The sequence below is a fragment of the Conger conger genome, chromosome 12 (assembly GCF_963514075.1).
Source record: "Conger conger chromosome 12, fConCon1.1, whole genome shotgun sequence".
Lineage (NCBI taxonomy): Eukaryota > Metazoa > Chordata > Actinopteri > Anguilliformes > Congridae > Conger > Conger conger.
In genome coordinates this window covers 25,820,479-25,847,714 of record NC_083771.1, presented here as the reverse complement: position 1 = coordinate 25,847,714, position 27,236 = coordinate 25,820,479, and the positions used below count along the sequence as shown (strand labels likewise).

Genomic DNA, 27,236 nt, shown 5'->3' with positions numbered 1-27,236 from the left:
TCGATGTCCTGATCCTCACACACCCTTTTTCCTCAGCCTAGCCGAGGCCACACTGGCACAGCACATTCTGTGATGGATCTAGGTCGGGTCTAGGTTGGCTCTGGCAGAGAGAGGACTGCCAAGATAAGAGAAGTCATCCACATTCTCTAGAGCATCGGCAGCAGTGTGGCTTGATGGTGGTTGACAGGGCCTGTCAGGACTTGTAGAGTGAATGAGATGATAGGCAGTCATCAGCGCGGGTCTTTCCTCTTATGTTTACTTCCCTGACAATCACGTAATCGATGAGATGTCAACGCTTGGATTTGGGATGCAGCGAAGAGATCATGGATTTGTTCCTCTGGTGTAACAGAGTGTTAGTTATGACTATGTTCAGCACATTTGGATAGCAGAAGGGATCCATTTCAGTTGATTTTGCCAACTCTTACTTTACTAATTGTGACATACCAGAGGTTATGATCCCTGACAGCTCTTGCATTGAAGATGGTACTTAGTTGGCATAGAACTTGTTTGACTTTTTGATGCTGAAGAAGAGTGTGTTTTAGTCTCTCTCTGCCTCTCCCAGTCGATCCTGAAGAGGAGTGTGTTTTAGTCTCTCTCTGCCTCTCCCAGTCGATCCTGAAGAAGAGTGTGTTTTAGTCTCTCTCTGCCTCCCCCAGTCGATCCTGAAGAAGAGTGTTTTAGTCTCTCTCTGCCTCTCCCAGTTGATCCTGAAGAAGAGTGTGTTTTAGTCTCTCTCTGCCTCTCCCAGTCGATCCTGAAGAAGAGTGTGTTTTAGTCCCTCTCTGCCTCCCCCAGTCGATCCTGAAGAAGAGTGTGTTTTAGTCCCTCTCTGCCTCCCCCAGTCGATCCTGAAGAAGAGTGTGTTTTAGTCTCTCTCTGCCTCCCCCAGTCGATCCTGAAGAAGAGTGTGTTTTAGTCTCTCTCTGCCTCCCCCAGTCGATCCTGAAGAGGAGTGTGTTTTAGTCTCTCTCTGCCTCCCCCAGTCGATCCTGAAGAAGAGTGTGTTTTAGTCTCTCTCTGCCTCCCCCAGTCGATCCTGAAGAGGAGTGTGTTTTAGTCTCTCTCTGCCTCCCCCAGTCGATCCTGAAGAAGAGTGTGTTTTAGTCCCTCTCTGCCTCCCCCAGTCGATCCTGAAGAAGAGTGTGTTTTAGTCCCTCTCTGCCTCCCCCAGTCGATCCTGAAGAAGACGGTGACCATGCAGCAGACTCCCTCGGCTGTGTTTCGCTACACGGACAGCGGAGGGCGCTCTGACCAAGTCCCTCCCAGTAAGATCAACGCCATCTTCCAGGCGGCCAAGGAGGATCTTCTGGGACTCATACCACTGCAGGTGTGTGTGTGTGTGTAAACTATTTGTGTCCTGGTGTAGATGGCTTCCCTAATACATATATTGTACACAATATATGCATTGGAACCAATACAATGAGTCGATAGAATGTATTATTTCCAGTAGAGCAATTCATATATGCAAGCTGGCATTGCAGTCATAAAAGTGATTGCTGTAATTGTACATTGATCGGGCCCTCTGTGTGTGTGTGTGTGTGTGTGTGTGTGCGCGCGCGTGCGTACGTACGTGTCAGGACCCCAGTCTCTTAGAGGGACGTGTCACTCTACACCAGGTGAAGGCAGGCTCGGTAGTTGCCCGGCAGGGTGACCAGGTAAGTCTCCTTTTCCTCATTAGCACCAACAAGTCACATGACCCAGACCCAAATAGCTTTACCTCAGGGCTACACTAGTTGGCTAGTTGGCTTTTCCTGTAAACATTCATTTCGTGGACTGTCTCTGTTATATCTTTTATTTATTTCAAACATAAACTTTTTCCTCTGTGATGTTTGCCTACTGGACTGGAACAATATGATTCTTATAATTATTATTGCCTCTACTTATTTAAATAACTGTTAATAATGACTCTATATTGGATAAAGCGGTACAAAGAAATCATATTTTATTTTGATGTACATTCGTGCTTTGAAAGAAAGTATATGCATGTTGTGTAATGTTCGCGTTTTCAGTAAACGCTTTTCATTAGTAATTTTTACTACCATTTCTACTAAATGCGATATCCATTCATAGCTACAGTGCACTGGCTAAAGGTGCCCACCAGTGAAGCACATGCAGATATTGTTTTAATTAGCAGAAAGACACATGATTTCAGCGAAGCCTGAAATGTCTTCACGATGGTGGAGCGGCTCCACTGGTTGCTAAGGGCTTGAATTAGCACTCTCACGACGAGCGCTCTCTCCATTTGGCCCCTGTTATCATGCTCCACGGCAATTCATTTCTCTTGTCTCCTCCAGAAATCTAATTAACATCATAAAGCCCTTGAGTGGTGATACTGTGCTTCCGGGAGACTCCTGTGGGAACCGGCCTCTCGCTCCGAGGATGTAACGTGGCCGGGCTTTTAGTGAGGCGCTGATGGCCTCTGTGTAGAGGTCACGGCTGCTGCCCTAGACTGCCCAAAACTAACGCAGCGACGCGAACAAAGGCCTCCCTTCTTATCTCGGCGTGTTCTGCGAAACCCTCATCACATTTGCAGTCTGGGTTATTTCTGTTTTACGTTTCTAATGAGGCAGACTAATGACTTATTTCTCATTCCCCCACCCCTCCGTGTGTGCTTTTGTGTGTGTGTGTTTGTGTGTGTGTGTGTGTGTGTGTGTGTGTGTGTGTGTGTACACACATTGTGCGCCCGTGGGTGCATACAAATGCGTGTGTTTCTCTGGTCTGTGAATGCATGGGTATATGTAACTGTGCATATATGGCATATGTATGTATGTGTGGTGTATGTGTCTGTGCATACTGTATGTGTCTGTTGTGTATGTATCTGTATGTGGTATATGTATACTCATGTATATGTGTGTGTGTTTGGGGTTGTATGTCTGTACATATGTCAGGACGTGAGCGTGCAGTTCGTCATCTCGGGGCTGCTGCACGTGTACCAGCGTATGATCGACTGTGAGAAGGACACGTGTCTGTTCGTCACCCACCCCGGGGAGCTGGTGGGCCAGCTGGCCGTCCTGACCGGGGAGCCCCTCATCTTCAGCGTGCGCGCCCAGAGGGACTGCACCTTCCTGGCCATCTCCAAAACGCACTTCTATGAGTACGCTCTGCCCCCCTGCCCCTGCCCCTGCCCCTGCCCCTACCCCTTCCTCTACCCCTGCCCCTGCCCCTACCCCTACCCCTGCCCCTACCCCTGCCCCTGCTCCTGCCCCTGCCCCTACCCCTACCTCTACCCCTGCCCCTGCCCCTACCCCTGCCCCTATCCCTACCCCTGCCCCTACCCCTGCCCCTGCCCCTGCCCCCATCCCTACCCCTGCCCCTACCCCTGCCCCTGCCCCTGCCCCCATCCCTACCCCTGCCCCTGACCCTGCCCCTGCCCCTGCCCCTACCCCTACCCCTGCCCCTACCCCTACCCCTGCCCCTGCTCCTGCCCCTGCCCCTACCCCTACCTCTACCCCTGCCCCTATCCCTACCCCTGCCCCTACCCCTGCCCCTGCCCCTGCCCCCATCCCTACCCCTGCCCCTGACCCTGCCCCTGCCCCTACCCCTAACTGTGTCTGTGTCTGTGTCTGTGCGGAGGGGTTCCGCGGTCTAGCATCAGATTGGACGTTAGTGTGGGTGTGGTGTGTATGTGTGGCTGTTTATATGTATCTATGCATGTTGATGGGTGTATGTTTATGTCAGTTTATGTAGTTGTTTATCTGTGTGTCCATTGTGTTTGTGTGTGGCGGATAATAAGGGTGTGTATGAGTGTAAACCTGGCTTGCACAGTGGTGTGCACGTGTCTATCTGTGTGTCTGTATCTTCAGGTGCAGGGTTCTTTCCAGAATGTTCTAACAGTGTGGTGCCAGGGCCCTGGGGGGCAGGATTTGGGGTACGGGGAGCTTTTGCATTTATTATACCACTTTAAAAGTATTTAGTGCATTCCAGGGCCTAAAAACGGGCCCCCCCATTCTGACAATGACGGTAGAGAAACAAACATCCAAATGTCAATTTATTTTAAAGCCATTAGAAAAATGCCATTCATTTCTCTCATAGACCATGAGTACATCTCAATACAATAGATGTATCCAAGTACTCCACTCCACTGGGGGCGGGTGGAGGAAAGGAGAATTAATTTTTTGAGTATTGGGATGCACCACGTCTATTCTTTCGATCCGGAAGCCTCGAAAAGGTGAATGAACCTGAAGGGATTGACAACACAACTTCTGAGGCCTATCAATTCCATGCCAGGCGTGATTTTAGTCATTTGGCAGATGCTTTTAATCCAAAGCGACTTACAAGTGCGTAGGTTCTTCCACAAGTTAAAGCATCACATCCATAACTAGTAAGATACACATGAAGGGCTGTTATAAACAAAAATACAGTCATCGTAAGTGCCCTTTTTTTTTGGGGGGGGGGGGTTCAGGAGGGAGGACTAAGGTATAGTTTGTAAAGGTGTGTTTTTAGTTTGCATCGAAATAGGGGGAGGGATTCTGCTGCTGGCAAGTCATTCCACCACTGAGGAACCAGAATGGAAAACAGGCGTTAACGTGCAGCTCGACCGCCTGGTGCTCGTAGTGAGGGAACCATAAGGCGACCAGATCTTATGGATCATTGGAACAAGACCAATGTTGCTTTTGGTTGTAGGAAAATACAGCCTCCAGTCCTGATGGCCATATCCAGCTTTAAGTCCCAGCTCGCCACCCTGAAAAAATGTAAGTGCTGTGAGCTGATTCATGATCTAGATCATTTTTTTAACGAGGGAGCAGCTTGGATTTAGTTTGGTCTTTTTATTTGCCGCGAGATGTGTTTGGGTAGTGTGAGAGCGCGAGAACCTGTTTTTCGTTCCCAGAAGCGTGAGAGTTGGCAACCCAGTTGGCTATTTAATTCAATAACCTTTCAAAAGCAACTTGGCATTTTAACTCAAAGATATTTGCACATTAGCTATGAAACTGAAGCGTTGAACCATTGCAGGATTTTATTGACAACTTGCTTATGACAAATGCTACCGCAGAGTCAATTTAACAAACTATCCCAGTGAGCAAAGGCTGAATCTAGACATCTAGAGGGGTAGAAATCTAGGTTGAGAGACATTTTGACATTAACGGACAAAGTTACCCGCAATACCCTGAGGTTTCACCCGTTTATGTATAACTGTGTGTGTATAACTGTGTGTATGTGTATGTGTAAATATAATAATGTGTTTGTATTAAACTGTGTGTTTGTGTGTAAATATGTGCGTGTGTGTGTATATAACTGTGTGTGTGAATATGTGTGTGTGCATTTATAACTGTGTTTTGTTTGTATATAACTGTGTTTTGTGTGTGTATAACTGTGTGTTTGTGTGTGTATAACTGTGTTTTGTGTGTGTATAACTGTGTGTTTGTGTGTGTATAACTGTGTGTGTGTGTGTGTGTGTGTGTTAATATGTGTGTGTGCGTGTATAACTGTGTATATAACTGTCTGTGTGTGTGTGTGTATGTATAACTGTGTGTGTGTGTGGGTCTGTGTATAACTGTGTGTGTATGTGTGTGTATAACTGTGTGTGTGTGTGTGTGTGTGTGTGTATAACTGTGTGTGTGTGTGTGTGTGTGTATAACTGTGTGTGTGTGTGTGTGTGTGTGTGTATATAACTGTGTGTGTGTGTGTATAACTGTGTGTGTGTGTGTGTACAGGATCATGCGTGCAGAGCCCAGTGTGGTGTTGAACGTGGCCCACACAGTGGTGCGCAGGATGTCTCCGTTCGTCAGGCAGATCGACTTCGCCCTCGACTGGATGGCTGTGGAGGCCGGCCGTGCTGTCTACAGGTACCACTACCTGTCTGATTCATCCCTCTCTCCCTCTCCCATCCCTCCCTCTGCACCTCTCTTTCTCATTCATCCCTCTCCCTCTCCCATTCCTCCCTCTGCACCTCTCCATCTCTTTCTCATTCATCCCTCTCTCGAGTGTGAGTGTGAGTGTATGACTGTGTGAGTGTGAGTGTATGACTGTGTGAGTGTGAGTGTGAGTGTATGACTGTGTGAGTGTGAGTGTATATGACTGTATGTGTGTGTGTCTCAGACAGGGGGATAAGTCTGACAGCACCTTCATCGTGTATATGACTGTGTGTGTGTGTGTGTGAGTGTGTGTGAGTGTATATGACTGTGTGTGTGTGTGTGTGTGTGTGTGTGTGTGAGTGTATATGACTGTATGTGTGTGTGTCTCAGACAGGGGGATAAGTCTGACAGCACCTTCATCGTGCTGAGCGGTCGGCTGCGCTCGGTCATCCTGAAGGAGGACGGCAAGAAGGAGCTGACCGGGGAGTACGGCCGTGGCGACCTCATCGGCGTGGTGAGGGTCGGGGTTCAGGGGTCAGGGGTCAGGGCAGCCATCCTCACTCCTGGTCCTGCAGAGCTGCTGGGTGTGGCTGGTTTTTGTTTTCACCAGAATATCTGCAACCAGTTCAGACCCAAGAAACCAGGTGAGGTGAGTTAACTGTGTAATTAAGCCTGCGGCTCTCCAGGACCAGGGGTGAGGACCGCTGGGTTAGGGTGTCAAAGGCCACCATCCGTATGTGCTGTGGTTGGACATATTGCCCACATTGAAAACATTCGCAGCTCTGTTGTGCTCGCAAATCCTGACAAATGATCAACTCGTTTACTGAGACTGGTCGTAATTATGCAATCATTTGCAATTTCGCAGTAGGAGACACCCATAAAAAAAACCCATATTAAATAGCACCATATTACCAGGCTGCCATATCCAGATTGCCAAGCGCGAATGAACAGACGCGGACTGACCGGGCACTAGTACCACGGCAGCCACGGGAAAAGGAATTTAAACGTTCATTTGCACATCGTGAAATGGAGGTAAAACGCGATGGCCTTTTATACAACATAGGAGCACAGCGCGCCACCAACAGAGATTAGAGAAATTTGGAGCGACGTCACAAAATGAATTCATTAGCCGGAACAAAGCAAACGGTAGATGATGTTAAAGAAAGATGGCATCTCTACACAAGGTCTTTCCTGCACTGTAATTCAGGGAAATGGCCAGAGTGTTTCGGACCTTATTCGCTCGCTCTCACTTCATTGGTCATACTCTTTATTTCATGTATTCGTTTGTTTAATGATTTCCTTCGCGTATTTTGGATCTCCTTGTCTGTTGATATGCAGTGAAAAGTAAGAACGTGTGGTGTGGAGTGTCACTTGGACAGTGTGTGGATGGAATAGACAGGCCTGAAGAGTGCATCTGTGTGTGTCTGTGTGCATGTGCACGTGTGTCTGTGTGTGTCTGTATGCATGTGCATGTGCACATGTGTGTGTCTGTGTGCACGTGTGAGTGTGTGTGTGTGTGTGTCTGTGTGCGTGCGTGTGTGTGTGTATGTGTGTGTGTGTGTTTGTGTGCATGTGCACGTGTGAGTGTTTGTGTGTTTGTGTGCATGTGCACGTGTGTGTCTGTGTGCATGTGCGTGTGTGTGTGTGCATGTGTGTGTGTGTGTGTGTGAGTTATTAGGCAGTTCTCCCCCGAGGGGCTCTCGGCCTGTTTATTTGCACGGTCAGGCTCCTGATTGGCTGACGCCTCCGTGTCTCCCTGATGACGACCAAACTGCTAAGAATACCTGGCCATGTGGATGCCATGGTTACCGACTCCTCAGAGTCACTGTAGCCGGTGCAGACGGAGATCGAGCGCTCTCATTAAGCCGCGTTGTTGGCACATACAGATTTAGCCATCGCTTTACGTCACCATCAACACCGCCTTTTGAAGGATGGTCGAACGTAGCCCTTAATTCAGAACCCAAAGGTCTCTCACGCCTCTCCGTGGAGGTAATGATCCTGCCAATACGGCAGACGTGTAGGGGGGTGTGGAAAGGGCAACACGCTCTCATTGTCCCCAGCGTATTTTTAGCCTGAACACCTTTGTCTCATCGCTACATACTGCATCTGCGGCGCTGTAGCAGGTCTGGCTTCTGACGGTCTGGGCCATGATATGATACAGCCTACAGAGTAAAATGACACGTCCAGCGTTTTTATAAACCTTTCTTTGTATTTTGTTATCAAACTATTTAAATACAAAATATTCAGTGGGCTCCAGAATTATTGCCACCCTTAATAACAATGGAGAAAAAAGGCTGTGTATACTAATCAACATGGATAATTAGTTATGTATTATGTTCAAATATATGGGAAAATTATATACTTTTGGTTCAATACATTTACTCTCATGTTTCAATTTATTTTATTTAGTAATTATTATTTATTATTTAAGTGAAATTGGTAATACAATTTTACGTTAATTTAGTTAATCTCAGTCGAAAGGAACTATAGGATTGCAGTTTAAGAATTGCAGAGATTGGTTGTGTCTAAAAGAAATATAAAATGGCACCTCCATAACAACAAACTCTTTGGAAGGGTGTCGCAAAGACAGCCCTTACTACGCACAATAAACAAAACCAAGCATCTAGAGTTTGCCAAACCTCATTGGAATTATGACTGGAAGAGAGTGCTGTGGTCAGACCAAAATTAAATGTTTTGACCATACACACCATCGACAAGGAGAAGCACCTCATACCTCCTGTCAAATATGGCGGTGGGTCATTGATGTTTTGGAGATGTTTTGCTGCCAGTGGTCCAGGGGCATGAGTTCAACAAAGTACTTCTAAGTAAATCTTGGCAGAAAATCTAGGTGCCTCTGCTAGGAGTTTTGATTTATTACTGTATATCATTACTGTCTGACTGACTGTCTGTCTCTCTGTCTATCTCTCTATCTGTCTGTCTCTCTGTCTCTCTGTCTGATTGCCTCTCTGTCTCTCTGTGTGTCTGTCTGTCTGTCTCTGTCTCTCTGTCTCTCTCTCTGTGTCTCTCTGTCTCTCTGTCTGATTGTCTCTCTGTCTCTCTGTCTGTCTTTCTGTCTTTCTGTCTCTCTGTCTCTGTCTCTCTGTCTCTCTGTCTCTCTGTCTCTCTGTCTCTCTGTCTCTCTGTCTGTCTGTCTGTCTGTCTGTCTCTCTGTCTCTCTCTCTCTCTCTGTCTCTCTGTCTCTCTGTCTCTCTGTCTCTCTCTCTGTCTGTCTGTCCGTCCCTGTGCAGGTGGAGGCTCTGACACACCAGAACAGAGCGACCACAGTGCACGCAGTGAGGGACTCAGAGCTGGCCAAGCTCCCAGAGGGGGCGCTGAGCTCCATCAAGAGGAGATACCCGCAGGTCATACCACCCGACTGACCACACACCCAGCCAGCACTCCACACTGTGACCCCTGAGGGTCAGACTGACTGACCACACACCCAGCCAGCACTCCACACTGTGACCCCTGAGGGTCAGACTGACTGACCACACACCCAGCCAGCACTCCACACTGTGACCCCTGAGGGTCAGACTGACTGACCACACACCCAGCCAGCACTCCACACTGTGACCCCTGAGGGTCAGACTGACTGACCACACACCCAGCCAGGGGGCACTCCACACTGTGACCCCTGAGGGTCAGACCACCCGACTGACCACACACCCAGCCAGGGGGCACTCCACACTGTGACCCCTGAGGGCCAGACTGACTGACCACACACCCAGCCAGGGGGCACTCCACTCTGTAACCCCTGAGGGCCAGACTGACTGACCACACACCCAGCCAAGGGGCACACACACACACACACACACAGACACACACTCTCTCTCTATCTCTCTCTCACACACACACACACACACACACACTCTCTCACGTACACACACACACAGACACACACACAGAAACACACAGGTGACAGTCTCCTGAGCTCTCCTCTCTGTGTTCCTCAGGTGGTGACCAGACTCATACACCTGTTGGGGGAGAAGATCCTGCAGCAGGTTAATGGTCCCCTCACAGGTGAGTGTGAGAGTGTGAGAGTGTGAGAGTGTGAGAGTGTGAGAGTGTGAGAGTGAGAGAGAGAGAGAGAGTATTTGTGTGTGTGTGTGCTCTCTCTATCTCAGCCCCTATGTGAAACTCTCTCTCTCCCTTTCTCTCTCCCTTTCTCTCTCCCTTTCTCTCCCCCTCTCTCCCTCTCCCTCTCCCTCTCCCTCTCCCTCTCCCTCTCCCTCTCTCTCTCTCTCTCTCTCTCTCAGCCCGCAGTCTGGCCCTGCACACTCCCAGTAGTAAGTGGGACACGGGAGACCCCGCCTCCAACCTGTCCACAGTGACCATCCTGCCGGTGTCTGAGGACGTGCCCCTGACCGCCTTCACCCTGGAGCTGCAGCACGCGCTGAGCGCCATCGGTGTGTGGGCCCGCCACTCACTGTCCCAGCCCCGCCCCCTCTCACTGTCCCAGCCCCGCCCCCTCTCACTGTCCCAGCCCCGCCCCCTCTCACTGTCCCAGCCCCGCCCCCTCTCACTGTCCCAGCCCCGCCCCCTCTCACTGTCCCAGCCCCTCCCCCTCTCACTGTCCCAGCCCCGCCCCCTCTCACTGTCCCCGCCCCTCCCCCTCTCACTGTCCCCGCCCCTCCCCCTCTCACTGTCCCAGCCCCGCCCCCTCTCACTGTCCCCGCCCCTCTCACTGTCCCAAATGCCAATAATGTAATGTAATGTCCCAGCCCCTCCCCCTCTCACTGTCCCAGCCCTGCCCCCGCTCACTGTCCCAGCCCCGCTCACTGTCCCAGCCCCGCCCCCTCTCACTGTCCCAGCCCCGCCCCCTCTCACTGTCCCAGCCCCGCCCCCTCTCACTGTCCCATGAATAAGATGTTTTTGTTTACATTGCTAGCGAGCAAAACGGACAGGTTTGAGGAGAAGCCGGTTTCCATAGTAACAAATCGCACTGTCTCTATAAATGCGAAACGTTTCCGAACAAAGTTCTGTCAGCAGACTCTTTGTCTCTGCATAAATGCAGTAATTACCCTGAGATCTCTTCTCAATCAGCCGTTGCACATCAGCTGAGGCTCAGTGGCTGACTGTGAGGATGGTCAGCTCCTGCATTCCTATTGTCCTGATTCTTAGCTCCGGCAGGTTCCAGTGCCACATTCATTTTAATGGTACAGTGGGTAAGACTTTTGTGTTAAAACATTGTTACAAGACCATTGTAAATCCCTTCCTATCGTTGAAAAAGGCTCACTCACTGACATATTGACTCACCCCCTGCCTGTGTTTATAGTCCTTAAATTCGGGTTTCAAGATATACATTTGACAGACCGACACTCTGTACCAAAACATTGTATAGCTGTACAATAATTCAAACTCATTGGTAGGAAATTGGTTCTAATTGCCACAGCCAATGGCGTTTCAACATCAGCGCGTTCACAGAGATAAATGGTGTTGTGGTTTGTTGCTGCAAATCCTCTCTTGAATGTTAGAAGTCAGAAATTACCTATTGTACCTTTAAGGGCCAGTGTTGATGATTGCAGTGATTAATATTCATGATTCATAATGCTTCAGCTTCAGTGGCAGGGAGGCAGAACTGTCTATGCTATGCACACAGAGCTGACTATCCGGTGTGTCTGTAGAATCTGTGACATCAGCTCTGTGCTCCTCAGGCCCCACCCTCCTCCTCACCAGTGACATCATCAAACAGCGCCTGGGAGCTGCAGCACTCGACAGGTGAATGGATGCTGTAATTAATGCAGCATGGTATATGATATTTCTGGTTTTCTCTTGCATGGAGCCCCTAACACGTTTCATAACCACATCTGTTCTCATTTGTTTAGCCCAATAATTAGCGCAATCTACCCAAGTTTATTGATCGACTCATGATTGACAGTTGAAGACCGTTCTTGCCTCCTTATATGAATCATTTTACTATGATCGAATCTTTGAGTGAACCTGTGTGCTGTGCACACTCAGTGAGCACTTTATTAGGTATATATTGGACGTATTATTTTTACTTATTGGTCTCCTGCTTCTGTAGCCTATCCACTTCAAGGTTGAACATCTTGTGTGTTCAGAGATGCTCTTCTGCATGCCACTGTTGTAATGTGTGGTTATTTGCGTTACTGTCAGCTTCCTGTCAGCTTTGAACAGTCTGGCCCTTCTTCTCTGACCTCTCTCATTAACAAGGCCCTTGCTTACTGGATGTTTGTCTTTTGCACCATTCTCTGCAAACTCTAGAGACTAGTGTGCATGAATATCCCAGGAGATCAGCAGTTTCTGAGATACTCAAACCACCCTGTCTGGCAACAATAATCATTCCACGGTTGAAGTCGCTTAGATCACATTTCTTTTCCATTCTGATATTTGGTCTGAAAAACAGCTGAACCTCTTGACCATGTCTGCATGCTTTTACACATTTACTTGCTGCCACATGACTGGCTGATTAAATATTTGCATTAACAAGCTGGTGTACAGGTCTACCTAATAAAGTGCTCACTGAGTGTATATGAAGTATAGCTCATTGATCCAGCGAGTAATCGGTGGAAACGAAAACCTTCCCAGTGACACGGTTCCCCCACCAGGCTGCACCTTTCCCTCCCTACCTCACCACCATGATTAGCCTTCTATATGCCATAGACTATAATGGCACAGCTATATATAGATATTGTTGTGTTTTGTATTAGCTATTGTATTGTTGTACTCAGGGGTATTCTAGCTGCCAACCGTGGTATGCTAGTTTGTAAGTTGATGTATTCTTCAAGGGTTCCGATTGTATCTGTAAGGTCACGCTAGGACTCGGAACCGTACTGTCCTCTAGGGTCCTCTTCACACTTGTTCCTGTGTTCGATCTGCTCTTCATTGCATGTCGCTCCGGATAAGAGCGTCTGCTAAATGCCTTGTAATGTAATGTAATGTAATGTAATGTAAAGTAATTTAATGTAATGCCCTAATGTCGTGTGACCCGCCCCCGTGCCCCGCCCCTCCAGCGTGCACGAGTACCGGCTGTCCAGCTGGCTGGGGCAGCAGGAGGACATCCACCGCATCGTGCTCTACCAATCGGACGGCTCGCTCACGCCCTGGACCCAGCGCTGCATCCGCCAGGCCGACTGCATCATCATCGTGGGCCTGGGGGAGCAGGACCCGGCCGTGGGGGAGGTGAGGGGGAGGCGGGGGGGGAGGCACGGCTCCTTGTGTTACTTCTACACTAGTTTTTCATAATGACACACAGCTCATTACTTGACATTACATTAATGGAATTTGGCAGACGCTCTTATCCAGAGCGACATACAGTTGATTAGACTAAGCAGGAGACAATCCTCCCCTGGAGCAATGCAGGGCTAAGAGCTCATAGGCTACTAGAGATAGTCTGCTCCCCCATGCTAGCTCCTGCTGTACTTTGTGGACGATATCATTTGAAATAGTCACTGGCTCTCCTGTAGTACTGTGTGGCCTATAAGCTGTAAAATTGTCACTGGCTCTCCTGTAGAACTGTGTGGCCTATAAGCTGTAAAATAATAATTGGCTCTCCTGTAGTACTGTATGGCCTACAAGCAGTGAAATAGTCACTGGCTCTCCTGTAGTACTGTGTGGCCTATAAGCTGGAAAATAGTCACTGGCTCTCCCGTAGTACTGTGGGGTCTGTAGGGCATAAAATAGCCACTGTCTCTCCTGTAGTACTGTGTGGCCTATAAGCTGTAAAATAGTCACTAGCTCTCCTGTAGTACTGTGGGGTCTGTAGGGCATAAAATAGCCACTCTCTCTTGTAGTACTGTGGGTCCAGTAGGGTGTAAAATAGTCCAGGGTTTTTATTCTTGCTGATTCCATATTGCAACAATATGTGAAGCGTGAAAAGGTGGAATGTGTGGTTGAGTGAGAGTTTGTTTTATGTGCAGTGATGGCGATCAGAGGAGTCTTTTTTGTTTCCTGTTTCTGTCCGCTTAATCCAGTATGTGTGGATTAGCGAGAGCTTAGCTGCCTGCTAATCAAATTCATACCAACACGGGTCACGTCTGAACTGGAGAGGCCAGCGCGAGGGGCTCGAACAAAAGGGAAATACCGAGTTTACCTCAGGGGAGAGGGACAGAGGGAGAAATGGATCGATCCGGATGGAGAGAAAGATATATGTCGTCGTGTTTTTACGAATGACTCATCTGCGTTCAGGTTCAAACGTGTCCCCGTGCTCTTTGGCAGTGTTTACGAATGAGTTTCCTGCCATTAAAACGTAACAAATTTGCCAATAAATCTTGAGTTTGGAGAATGTGTCCTAAAATATCTGTATTTTTGGAATTAGTAATTAATAACGCCTCGGTGGTTCAAGATAAAATATTTTTACAGTTTTGTGGAAAATCGTTTAATGTGATCTCGCCCTGGTGTGCTGGATGCTTGGTTTTGCATATTTATGAAGCAGGTTTGACATTGGTCTGGAAAGTTACTTGTTCGTTAATTGTTCGTACCTAACGATCTAGCCTATCCAACGACTCGTGCGAACCCAATAAGGACTCAAAAAGTACAGATCAACAGCTCATTGTAAGAAACGTTCCCATAGGAACCCATTGTAAAAACAGCGCTGATGTCTGCATGAGCAGATTTAAGCACAGGGCAATTTAGCCTCTGTTGGACCTCTCTCTGTTGTTGCTCTCTCTGTTGTTGTTGCTCTCTGTTGGACCTCACCCTGTTGTTGCTCTCTGTTGTTGTTGTTCTTTGTTGTTGCTCTCTGTTGTTGCTCTCTCTGTCAGACCACTCTCTGTTGTTGCTCTCTGGCATTATGGGCCTGGATGTACCGTGAGTCCGCTCCTCCCTCTCCCCCAGCTGGAGCGCATGCTGGAGAGCAGTGCGGTGAGGGCCCAGAAGCAGCTGGTCCTCCTGCATCGGGAGGACGGGCCGCCCCCTAGAGGCACGGTGGACTGGCTCAACATGCGCAGCTGGATCTCCAGACACCTCCACCTGTCCTGCCCCCGACGGGTCTTCACCAAGAGGAGCCTGCCCAAACTGGTACCTGCCCCTACCCCTGCTCTGTTACCCCAACACATGCTCTATTACCCCTCCCCCTGCTCTGTTACCCCAACACATGCTCTATTACCCCTACCCCTGCTCTGTTACCCCAACACATGCTCTATTACCCCTACCCCTGCTCTATTACCCCTACCCCTGCTCTGTTACCCTAACACGTGCTCTATTACCCCTACCCCTGCTCTGTTACCCCAACACATGCTCTATTACCCCTACCCCTGCTCTATTACCCCTTCCCCTGCTCTATTACCCCTACCCCTGCTCTGTTACCCCAACACATGCTCTATTACCCCTACCCCTGCTCTATTACCCCTACCCCTGCTCTGTTACCCTAACACGTGCTCTATTACCCCTACCCCTGCTCTGTTACCCCAACACATGCTCTATTACCCCTACCCCTGCTCTATTACCCCTTCCCCTGCTCTATTACCCCTACCCCTGCTCTGTTACCCCAACACATGCTCTATTACCCCTACCCCTGCTCTGTTACCCCAACACATGCCCTATTACCCCAACACCTGCTCTATTACCCCTACGCCTGCTCTGTTACCCCTCCACCTGCTCTATTACCCCTACACCTGCTCTGTTACCCCAACACATGTTCTATTACCCCTCCCCTGCTCTATTACCCCTACACATGCTCTATTACCCCAACACATGCTCTATTACCCCTACACCTGCTCTGTTACCCCTACCCCTGCTCTGTTACCCCTCCACCTGCTCCGTTACCCCAACACCTGTTCTATTACCCCTATACCTGTCCTGCCCCTGACGGGTCTTCACCAAGAGGAGCATGCCCAAACTGGTACCTGCCCCTTCCCCTGCTCTTTGTTACCCCTACTCCTGCCCTATTGCCCCTAATGTTCTGTTGCCAATATTCCTGGTGTAGAGATCATCACTTTAAGTACAAAACACTGATGAACTATGTTTACTGCCTGCCACTGAGAATGCTGTCCTGTCAGTCACATGGGCCAAAGCTTGCTGATTGGCGTGTCTGCTCTGTGCCCCTCCCCCTGGTCAGAGAGAGATGTACGAGCGGGTGTTCCAGAAGCCTCCGGACCGCCACTCAGACTTCTCGCGCCTGGCACGCGTCCTGACCGGCAACGCCATCGCCCTGGTCCTGGGGGGAGGCGGGGCCAGGTACGAACACGCCCGCTTGACCTCCTGTGACCCCGGCCGCTCTCCTACCCCACGACCAGCCGGGTCTCTGTAGAGTGGACTGTACTGGACACCAGTGTGTGTGTGTGTGTGTGTGTGTCACGCTCTCCCTCTGAGAGCCCAGTCAGGTGTTTTCACACAGTGCTGAGTCAGCGCCCGGGTCTAACTCCTGGAGAGCGACAACGAAAACCAGCAGACCCTGTAGCTCTCCAGGACCAGGGTTGGAGACCACTGGTCTAACTGCTAACACAAAATGTCCTCACAACGCTACAGAAATTATTATGAGGACATTTTCTGTTGGGAGGCCCTCTGTCTGTGTGTCAGTATATCTGTTCCTCTGTCTGTCTGTGTGGCGTCTGTGTCTGTGAGTCTCTCCCTTCTCTGATCTCTGTGCGTCTCTCCTCTTGCTCGGTCCCCTGAAGGAGGTGCTTTCAGGTGTGTATATATGTCTGTACTGTCAGTCTCACCTGTACCCCAGGCCTGTCTGTGTGTGTCTGTACTGTCTCTCACCTGTACCCCAGGCCTGTCTGGTGGGTGTCTGTACTGTCTCACTGCTTTTCCTGATTTCTGGTAGTCACCTTCTGTGTGCATTTGCATTTTGTTGTTTTGTATGTTTCTCTGGCACCTTGGCAGGGAGGTGATTTAAATCTGAAACCCCCCACAACCTGCTGTCTCTTGAGTGCTTTTCTCTTACTGCCAGTGTTCACTTTGAATCTCTCTCCCTCCCTCTCTCCCCCTCCCTCACTCTGAATCTCGCTCCCTCTCTCTCTCTCTCTCTCTCTCCCTCTCTCCTCCTCCCTCACTCTGAATCTCTGTCCCTCTTTTGCATTCACCCTGTTCTTCCATCGTCCTCTTTCAAATCTCATGTTGCTCATTTTACTTGTATTCCTGTCCACCCATTCCACTGTTTAAAAAAACCTTTTCTCTCCCTCCCTCTCTTTCTCACAATCTGCCATGCCCTTTCCCTCTCTCCTCTCACCTCCACTCCTCCCTCTCCCTCTCTCCCCCTTTCTTCCTCTCCTTCCCCCTCCCTCTCTCTCTCCTCCTCTCCCTCCCTCCCTCTCTCTCTCCCCTTTTCTCCCTCTCACCTCCACTCCTCCCTCTCTCTCTCTCCCCCTTTCTCCCTCTCCTTCCCCCTCCCTCTCTCCCCCTCTCTCCCTCCCCTCTCTCCCCCTCTCTCCCTCCCCTCTCTCCCTCTCCCTCCTTCCCTCCCTCCCTCCCCCTCTCTCCCTCCCCCTCTCTCCCTCTCTCAGGGGCTGTTCTCAGGTGGGTGTGCTGCGGGCCCTGAGTGAGGCTGGGATCCCAGTGGACCTGGTGGGCGGCACTTCCATCGGAGCCCTGATGGGGGCGCTGTACACCGAGGACAGGAACCACAGCCGCATGACAGTGCGTGCGCGAGAGTGGGCCATGGTGAGGAAGCACATGTCACTCCAACCCTGACACAGCACACCTCACTCAACAGCCCAACCCTGTTCCTGGAGATCTACCATCCTGTAGGTTTTCACTCCAACCCTGACACAGCACACCTCACTCAACAGCCCAACCCTGTTCCTGGAGATCTACCATCCTGTAGGTTTTCACTCCAACCCTGACACAGCGCACCTCACTCAACAGCTAGAGCAGGGCTGCCCAACCCTGTTCCTGGAGATCTACCATCCTGTAGGTTTTCACTCCAACCCTGACACAGCGCACCTCACTCAACAGCCCAACCCTGTTCCTGGAGATCTACCATCCTGTAGGTTTTCACTCCAACCCTGACACAGCGCACAACAGCTAGTGATCTCATTGCACTGCTGATTAGTAGAATCAGGTGTGCCAAATTAGGGTTGAAATTAAAACCTACAGGATGGTAGATCTCCAGGAACAGGGTTTGGGATCAGTGTTCTAGGGGATTCCATTCCCTACCAAGAGATTGTAGTGTTTTATTATAGTTTTGTTCTTGGACACGTGTCCAGGGTTAGAACGACCATTCCCACTGGTGTTGCTCTTGGCCAGGTGCCTTGATGAATATACTGTATGTAATTGATATCAAATCGGAATGTTTTAGTGTTGCACAACACAACGCAGAGTTGATCATCTGGTTCTTATGTTGAGTCTGTAATGCAGATGAACTGTTAGTGATGATGTCATTGCGACAGAAACAGGAATCTGACCTCATCTCCTCTCTCCTGTCCCTCAGGAGATGACATCAGTGTTTAAGAAGTTTCTGGACCTGACCTACCCCGTCACCTCCATGTTCTCAGGGGCAGCCTTCAACTCCAGCATCAACGCCGTCTTCAAAGGCAAACAGATCGAGGTCAGGCCGCTCGCTGGTCACTGTAGCCGAACGCTGGATTAGCACCCGCATTCACCTGCTGCTCGACATACGTTCAGCAAGCGTCCGTGTGAATGTGCTCAGACATCTTATTCTTTCACAATGAGTATCTGTGTGCAGCTGGATGGCTGGTTCACAAGCTCTCTCACATGCCTGTCCTTGAGGAGGAAAATGTTGCACAAGAAGCAAATTAGACGATGATATCAAAGAAAATAAACATGGAGAATGAAAACATGCACGCCCACTAACCAGAAATTTGACCCAACAAAATGGCGCTCTTAGTTCATATAGAGTTTTAGAACGTGGATGTTCAAAATCTTCCCTTTCTGTCTCTTACTGCAGGACTTGTGGATCCCATATTTCAACATCACCACTGACATCAGTGCCTCTGCTATGAGAGTGCACACTGATGGTGTGTATCCCCTCTGTCTGTGTGTGTGTGTGTGTGTGTGTCTGTCTGTCTTTCTCTCTATCTCTCTATCTCTCTGCCTGTCCGCTTGTCTCTGAAATGTCAAAAGCAAAGATCATATGTTGTCTAAAGACCACAAGTCCCTGTCCCATTCCTGCCTCCCCTTCTCAGGGTCTCTGTGGAGGTATGTTCGAGCCAGTATGTCTCTGTCTGGGTACCTGCCCCCTCTCTGTGACCCCAAAGATGGACACCTGCTCATGGACGGGGGCTACATCAACAACCTGCCTGGTGTGTACCCTCGAAGGAAGTGCTTTTAAGAATCAGACATCTCTCTCTCTCTCTCTGTTTCTCTCTCTCTCCCAGGTGTGTAACCCTCTTTATCTAACTGCCATGTTCGTACACGTATCCTCTGGGGGGGAGGGTGCACCTGGGTGATAAACGGCAGCCATTTTACACCAGTCTCACCACACAGCTGAGGTTTTGAGGGAGGGGGCTTCAGCCAATTGAACTGGGGGATAATTAGTTGACCACGATCAGGGACATTTCATGTTGGGGTTTGCTTGCTTTACCACTACTTCCAGCAGCAGGTTAGTTCTCCCAGGAGGTCTCCTGTCTGAGCAGTAACCAGGCCCACACCTGCGTATCTTCAGTCGTGCAGTAACAGGGTATCTGGTGCTATGGCTGCTGTCAGTCCTGTACAGCAGAGCGTAGGATCATCCAGTTAGGATCCTGCACAGGGAAACACTGGACCTCTGCTTTTTCTTCAGATCGTGGCTAATGTCTTTTTCTCTTTTACTTTCTCACATAAACACTACAAACACTTCTCTCTTTCTCTCTCACACCCGCACGCACACACACACACCAACACACACACACGCACGCACACACACACACACACACACACATGCACACATTCACACACACATTCACACACACACGCACACACGCACACACGCACACACACACACACACAGCGGACGTGGCACGCTCCATGGGCGCTAAGGTTGTGATCGCCATCGACGTGGGCAGCCTGGACGAGACTCACCTCACCAACTACGGCGACTCTCTGTCGGGCTGGTGGCTCCTGTGGAAACGGTTCAACCCCCTGGCAGAGAAAGTCAAGGTGAGAGAGTGTGTGTGTGTGTGTGTGTGTGTGCGTGCGTGTGTGTGCGTGTGTGTGCGTGTGCGTGCGTGTGCGCGTGCGTGTGTGCGCGTGTGTGTGCGTGTGCGTGCGTGTGCGTGTGTGTGAGTATGTGGAAAAAAAATGACAAATTCAAAATTGTGACAATATATCATGTACACATAGATATACATTACATACATGAATCAGGGTATTTACAATTTTGTGTGCTTTCCAGCTGCAGCTATATTCTGGCAAAAATAAATAAATAAAAAAGTACATACCCATGCTGGCCTGTGTGCGTGTGTATTGAGTTCATTTTAATTTCTTGGCCCGAATATAGCTGGCAAGTAAACAAAAGTGTTCACAATATAATGTAATATCTCTGTGTGAATGATAAATTGTCACTGTTTTATGTACATGTTTATTTACCCAGTCTTCCTCCAGATATGGCAGGGTGAGACGTAGCCCATAGACTGACAAACAGTCGTCTCGTTGTTAGGAACCGTTTTTATTAACCCCCTCCATGTTGGGAAATGTCACAAGATAAAACGTGTCAACAAGGTAAAGGGCAATTAAAGTGAAATACGGGACTTCATTTCCCAGACAGGCTGAGCCGCGGGGACTCAGTGGAGAATGTGGATTAGACTCAAATCTTATCAGCACCACGAGAGCACGCTGGAATTTATGTTCAAGCCTTTCCAGCAACAGCGACTCAGAGGTCCCCTTTTATACCGTTTTTTTTTTTTGTATTTGTCCACAAGGTTTAGCAAACATGTTGATGAGGTTTTTTGAACTCCTTTAACCGAGATGATGCTAATTGGTGTCATAAAGCGCTCCCTTTGATCTCCGTTGCATAGCCCTTATTTCTGAAGGTAGGATTGTTTTCTTTTTGTTTCTCATGCATTGGTGATTTGCGACTCTGAAATGTCGGGAACTGATTGACAGTAAAGCCGGAGTGCGTTTGAAAATCACGCATACATTTCAGCAGCAGTAGTACCTACTGAAAACACAAAGAGCCCTGAAAATACACCCCACTGGAGTGTAATATGTCTGAAACATGTTGAACATGTCTCTCTCTCTCAGGTGTTGAACATGTCTCTCTCTCTCTCAGGTGTTGAACATGTCTCTCTCTCTCTCAGGTGTTGAACATGTCTCTCTCTCTCTCTCTCTCTCTCTCTCTCTCTCAGGTGTTGAACACGTGTCTCTCTCTCTCAGGTGTTGAACATGTCTCTCTCTCTCAGGTGTTGAACATGTCTCTCTCTCTCAGGTGTTGAACATGTCTCTCTCAGGTGTTGAACACGTCTCTCTCTCTCTCAGGTGTTGAACACGTCTCTCTCTCTCTCTCAGGTGTTGAACATGTCTCTCTCTCTCAGGTGTTGAACATGTCTCTCTCTCTCTCAGGTGTTGAACATGTCTCTCTCTCTCTCAGGTCTTGAACATGTCTCTCTCAGGTGTTGAACTCGTCTCTCTCTCTCTCAGGTGTTGAACTCGTCTCTCTCTCTCTCAGGTGTTGAACATGTCTCTCTCTCGGGTGTTGAACATGTCTCTCTCTCTCTCTCTCTCTCTCTCAGGTGTTGAACATGTCTCTCTCTCTCTCTCTCTCTCAGGTGTTGAACATGTCTCTCTCTCTCAGGTGTTGAACATGTCTCTCTCTCAGGTGTTGAACATGTCTCTCTCTCAGGTGGTGAACTCGTCTCTCTCTCTCTCAGGTGTTGACCATGTCTCTCTCTCTCAGGTATTGAACATGTCTCTCTCTCTCTCAGGTGTTGAACATGTCTCTCTCTCTCTCAGGTGTTGAACATGTCTCTCTCTCTCTCAGGTGTTGAACATGTCTCTCTCTCTCAGGTGTTGAACATGTCTCTCTCTCTCTCAGGTGTTGAACATGTCTCTCTCTCTCTCAGGTGTTGAACATGTCTCTCTCTCTCTCTCTCAGGTGTTGAACATGTCTCTCTCTCTCAGGTGTTGAACATGTCTCTCTCTCAGGTGGTGAACTCGTCTCTCTCTCTCTCAGGTGTTGACCATGTCTCTCTCTCTCAGGTATTGAACATGTCTCTCTCTCTCTCAGGTGTTGAACATGTCTCTCTCTCTCTCAGGTGTTGAACATGTCTCTCTCTCTCTCAGGTGTTGAACATGTCTCTCTCTCTCAGGTGTTGAACATGTCTCTCTCTCTCTCAGGTGTTGAACATGTCTCTCTCTCTCTCAGGTGTTGAACATGTCTCTCTCTCTCAGGTGTTGAACATGTCTCTCTCTCTCTCTCTCAGGTGTTGAACATGTCTCTCTCTCTCAGGTGTTGAACATGGCGGAGATCCAGACCAGGCTGGCGTATGTGTGCTGCGTGAGGCAGCTGGAGTCGGTGAAGAGCAGTGAGTACTGCGAGTACATCCGGCCTCCCATCGACCGCTACGGCACGCTGGAGTTCGGCAAGTTCGACGAGATTGCGGTGCGTGCGTCTGTGTGTGTGTGTTACAGGAGGGGGGTGTGTGTGTGTGTGTGTGTGTTGCAGGAGATGTGTGAGGGTGTGTGTGTGTGTTACAGGAGGTGTGTGAGGGTGTGTGTGTGTGTTACAGGAGGTGTGTGAGGGTGTGTGTGTGTGTTACAGGAGGTGTGTGAGGGTGTGTGTGTGTGTGTTACAGGAGGTGTGTGAGGGTGTGTGTGTGTGTGTTACAGGAGGTGGGCTATCAGCACGGGAAGACGGTGTTTGACGTGTGGAGCAGAAGCGGGGTGGTGGATAAGATGCTGAAGGACAGACACCAGGAGGAGTTCTGCAACACCAAGAGCAACAACGTGAGGAGGGATGGAGGGAGGGAGAGAGGGGAGAGAGGGAGGGGGGGAGAGAGGGGGATGGAGGGGAGGGGGGGGAGAGAGGGGGATGGAGGGAGGGGAGGAGGGGGAGAGAGGGATGGAGGGAGGAGAGGGAGGGGAGGGGAGGGATGGGAGGGAGGGATGGGAGGGGAGAGGGGGAGAAGAAGGGAGAGAGGGGGAGGTATGGAGGGAGGAGAGGGGAGGGTGAGAGAGGGAAAGGGAGAGTGGATGGAGGGAGAAGGAGGGAAGGGTGAATGAGGGAGAGAGGAGAGGGAGAGAGGAAGGTGGGAGGATGAAAAGGAGAGGGAGTGACATACAGAGAAAGAAAGGAGGTAGGAAGGGAAGGGAGAGACAGGGGAAAGAGTGAGGGAGTGTGAGGGTGCAGGGAAGGGAGTGAGAGAAAGAGAGTGAAGGAGAAAGTTAGATGGAGAGTGGGAGGAAAGGGTGGATGAAGTGTCCAGATTTAGAGAGCTGTGGGGAAGGAGCCAGAATGACTCACAGACCCTTGAAGATTGAGCTGGTGATGGGCAGACTGGCCGCTGTCGCCCACGGCGACGCAGGCGGCCGTGCTCATCGCTGTACGCTGGTGTGTTCCTCTGTGTGATTGACAGCTGTGCTCGGGCCATCTGACAGTGTGCCTGATTGAGCTTTTGGGCACGTTGATTGGCCGTCTGACACTCGGGCTGACCCCTCTAGGTGCTGACGTGTCCCAACGCGTCCTTCACTGACCTGGCGGAGATCGTGTCCCGGATCGAACCCGTCAAGCCCGCCCTGGTGGAAGGTGAGAGCGAGCGAACGGGAAACCCCAAAAAAAAGGGATTATTTTTTACATTTTTATATAATTGGGGCTGAGCGAGTCCAATTCCCACCCTAATTTCACATTCCCAATTTGTGACCTTGGGAATATACGGTTCTGTCTGCATTCTGAGATTCGAAATGACATTTATGGCATTTGGCAGACGCTCTTATCTAGAGCGACGTACAGTTGATTAGACTAAGCAGGAGACAATCCTCCCCTGGAGCAATGCAGGGTTAAGGGCCTTGCTCAAGGGCCCAACGGCTGTGCGGATCTTATTGGGGCTACACCGGGATTAGAACCACCGGCCTTGCGGGTCCCAGTCATGTACCTTAACCACTATGCTACAGGGTCCTGAGCCTTAACCACTACGCTAAAGGGTCATGTACCTTAACCACTACGCTACAGGGTCCTGTACCTTAACCACTACACTACAGGGTCCTGTACCTTAACCACTACACTACAGGGTCATGTACCTTAACCACTACGCTACAGGGTCATGTACCTTAACCACTACGCTACAGGGTCATGTACCTTAACCACTACGCTACAGGGTCATGTACCTTAACCACTACGCTACAGGGTCATGTACCTTAACCACTACGCTACAGGGTCATGTACCTTAACCACTACGCTACAGGGTCATGTACCTTAACCACTACGCTACAGGGTCATGTACCTTAACCACTACTCTACAGGGTCATGTACCTTAACCACTACGCTACAGGGTCCTGTATGTTGACTCGTTCTCCGTGCTCTCTCAGAGGAGTCAGACTATCAGACGGACTACGAGGAGGAGGCGGTGGGCAGCGCGCTCTCGGACCTGGAGCTGTCCAATCACCACGGCGACCACGCCGAGGGGGAGGAGACTGGTGACACGGTAAGCCCCGCCCGCTCTGCGTCCACCAATAGCTGTGCGGCTCCCTGACCCAGAGGAGCACGTGTGTCGTGCCGTCAGCGTGTCGGAAAAAACCTATAGTTTCATATCATGAAAGAAGTGGAAATGTTCAACAATTTCCATTCGTAAGGAGTAATCAAATATAATAGTCAATAAAAAGTCATTCTATGAAGTTTTATAAGAAATGAAAACCCAGAAGGGGGATATATTATAGAATGGCCTGGTTTCTGATTGTGAATGAGTGAGCTCATCATAGCCCTGGAAACCCCACCTCTCAGTGACTGTGTGTCTTCCTCAGGATGAAGAAATGGAGCTGAGATACAGACGACGAGGAACTGAGCTCTTAAACACCGCTCCCTGAACCCTCCCACCTCTCTTGACTGTCCCATCCCATATCCGTCCCCAGTCATTACCACAATTCCCCAGTCACTCCCTCCCTCCTCTCTCATTGGCCTCTCCCTCCTGTATGGTCCCTCCCACATCTATCTGGCCCCTCCCACCTCTCTCACTGGCCCCTCCCACCTGGAGGAGATGTGTGGAGTGTGGAACAGCGGACCTGGATTCTCTTCTCCGTCCTCCTGTGAGAAAAACCCCACTGCCACCCAGGACACAGTATACTAACATGCACACAAATGAATGTTTTTTTATTATTTCAGATCAGTATATTCTTTAGGTTTTTCACAAAAGGATACTTTTTTTTTTTTACCATGCATTGCTCCCTTTGTATTCACTTCTTTCTGTAACCACAGAGTTCCTGTGGGTTTACCCCAGCAGGAACTAACATACCCTGTACTGTAATAGCGCTGTCTTGAGGGCTAGAGACTTCCATTAGTTTGATTGCCTTTTTCTTTTATGTTACCATGCTCAAATTTGAGCAACAACTAAACCTCTCTCTCACTCACTCATACACATACACATACACACACACGCACACACACACGAGAGCCAATCAATGCAAGACTTTTTGATATGAGTTTTTGATGTTACGTTTTGTGATTGGTAATGAGCGATGCCGTCCCTGTGCTCAGTGTTGCCAGGGAGACGGACATAGCTGACAGGCTCGCCTTGCATGGCACCGCCGTGTGACGGGGCTGTAAAATATTTACTGTGACGCCGGGTCAACAAAATCCAATCAGTGTGCCTTATTGTAGCTGTTTCAGACACCAGGACTCACTAAGGTGTGTCGTGTGTCTCTGTGTGTGTTATCCGTGTCGATTTCACCAATGCCTTTTCCAGTGAACTGAAATTCTCTCAGAAATGCTACACACTCAACGGAGCCTGTCAAGTGCTGAATAATGTCTCATTAATATTAATCATACTAATCGAATCTAAGCATGCGTGACGGCAATATACTTTCGAAAAAATGCGTCCGATCGCAGTGTAGCTGAACAATGTTATGCAAACCAGATCACACTCGAGAAAACGTAACAAGGAGGGCTGCTACCATAGGAAACACTTTTCGAGTAAGTTTACGATGTGTAATAAAATGAACAAAGATACTACAAAGGCCTTTCTGATTAACAGCTCATACAGATGACCGTGAGCCAGAGCCTTAAGGTTGAGTATGCGGACCCTAAAATGGAGGTTGTCCGTAAGTCCCAGTGCTGCAGGACTGTAACAGTTACGTAAGAGACTCTGTCTCATTTGTGTTTGTTTTCGGGCAGTGGGGCACCACACCAACTTTGTAAAATATTAATTCCTAATAAATTGCACTTTTTTAAAATAGTATTTTATGTGTAATTTATGTAATGATTTAATGTTGATGTATTTGATTTAAGCCCTGAATGAATATTGTTTTTAAAACTTTTATTTGTTGGTGGTAATATGGCTGGCGGTTTTTTCTCTGTTTGGTTTTCGTTTGTTTTGTTCAGCAGTTCATTGTAAAGTGAGGTGAAAATCCAGTCTCTTAACTAGACTATTACCAGAAACACGCATGGACACGGAATAAAAATGATGCAGAGGTATAATGAACATGTCAACATGTACACATGTGTCACTGGACACTGGAGTGTGCACAAGCACATGCACACGCACATACGATTGGGCTAATTAAGAGACTCGGAGCAGGTGCTGGAGTAGGGCGGCAGATGGGCTCGGTCCAGTCTCTTCTTTTATTAGTCCGCTTGGCTTCGGTCCTCACAAGGCCAGAAATTCTGGTCCGGCATCTTTAAGGACATTCTAATCTTTATTACATTATATTACATTACATTACATTACATTACTTTACATTACAAGGCATGTAGCAGACGCTCTTATCCAGAGCGACGTACAACGAAGTGCAAATCAAACACAAGTACAAGTGCGAAGAGGACCTGAGAGGACAGTACAGTTCCGAGTCCTAGTGTGACCATACAGATACAATCGGAACCCTTGAAGAATACATCAACTTCCGAAATGGCATACCACAGTTGGCAGCTAGAATACCCCGAGTACAACAATACAATATCTATATATAACTATATAAATATATATATTTCAGTTTCTTCAGTCTGCGTTTGAAAGAGGTCAGAGACTCTGCTGTTCTGACATCCACAGGGAGGTCATTCCACCACCGTGGGGCCAGAACAGACAGCAGTCCTGAGCGAGAAGTGCAGGTGCGGCGAGGGGGAGGTGCCAGGCATCCGTCTTCCATGTCTGTAATAGACATGGCTTCAAACTGACACTCGACTGAGCAAGGACGTTCCTAAAACACGTTTCCGTCGGGTTGTCACTAGTATACGGGGCTCGTTCCAATCGCGTATTTTCGCTCCTTGAATCTTTTCCTCACCCCTTAGTTCCACCCAATGGAGGATGCAAGGAGTATTTTACATGGCATTTGGCAGACGCTCTTATCCAGAGCGATGTACAGTTGATTACTCTAAGCGGGAGACAATCCTCCCCTGGAGCAGTGCAGGGTTAAGGGCAGATGCAGGTCTGAGTGTCGTTTGGACCCCCCCCCCCCAGTGCC

General features: G+C 49.2%; 1 protein-coding gene across 1 annotated transcript in view; it reads left to right on the top strand.

The window, feature by feature from the left end:
- pnpla7a (patatin-like phospholipase domain containing 7a) overlaps positions 1-26,017 on the top strand; it is a 40,921-nt gene extending 14,904 nt beyond the window's left edge. Inside the window, exons 15-36 of the mRNA XM_061262667.1 lie at positions 1,172-1,327; positions 1,578-1,655; positions 2,889-3,094; positions 5,652-5,783; positions 6,183-6,306; positions 9,041-9,154; positions 9,746-9,812; positions 10,049-10,198; positions 11,447-11,510; positions 12,767-12,935; positions 14,589-14,771; positions 15,811-15,929; positions 17,201-17,357; positions 18,127-18,243; positions 18,604-18,673; positions 18,842-18,958; positions 19,645-19,793; positions 22,081-22,233; positions 22,461-22,577; positions 23,292-23,376; positions 24,156-24,271; positions 24,588-26,017. Coding sequence (XP_061118651.1) covers positions 1,172-1,327; positions 1,578-1,655; positions 2,889-3,094; positions 5,652-5,783; positions 6,183-6,306; positions 9,041-9,154; positions 9,746-9,812; positions 10,049-10,198; positions 11,447-11,510; positions 12,767-12,935; positions 14,589-14,771; positions 15,811-15,929; positions 17,201-17,357; positions 18,127-18,243; positions 18,604-18,673; positions 18,842-18,958; positions 19,645-19,793; positions 22,081-22,233; positions 22,461-22,577; positions 23,292-23,376; positions 24,156-24,271; positions 24,588-24,650 — 2,706 coding nt within the window. The 3' untranslated portion in view covers positions 24,651-26,017. The remainder of the gene's footprint in view (positions 1-1,171; positions 1,328-1,577; positions 1,656-2,888; positions 3,095-5,651; positions 5,784-6,182; positions 6,307-9,040; positions 9,155-9,745; positions 9,813-10,048; positions 10,199-11,446; positions 11,511-12,766; positions 12,936-14,588; positions 14,772-15,810; positions 15,930-17,200; positions 17,358-18,126; positions 18,244-18,603; positions 18,674-18,841; positions 18,959-19,644; positions 19,794-22,080; positions 22,234-22,460; positions 22,578-23,291; positions 23,377-24,155; positions 24,272-24,587) is intronic.
- The last annotated feature ends 1,219 nt before the right edge of the window (positions 26,018-27,236 follow it).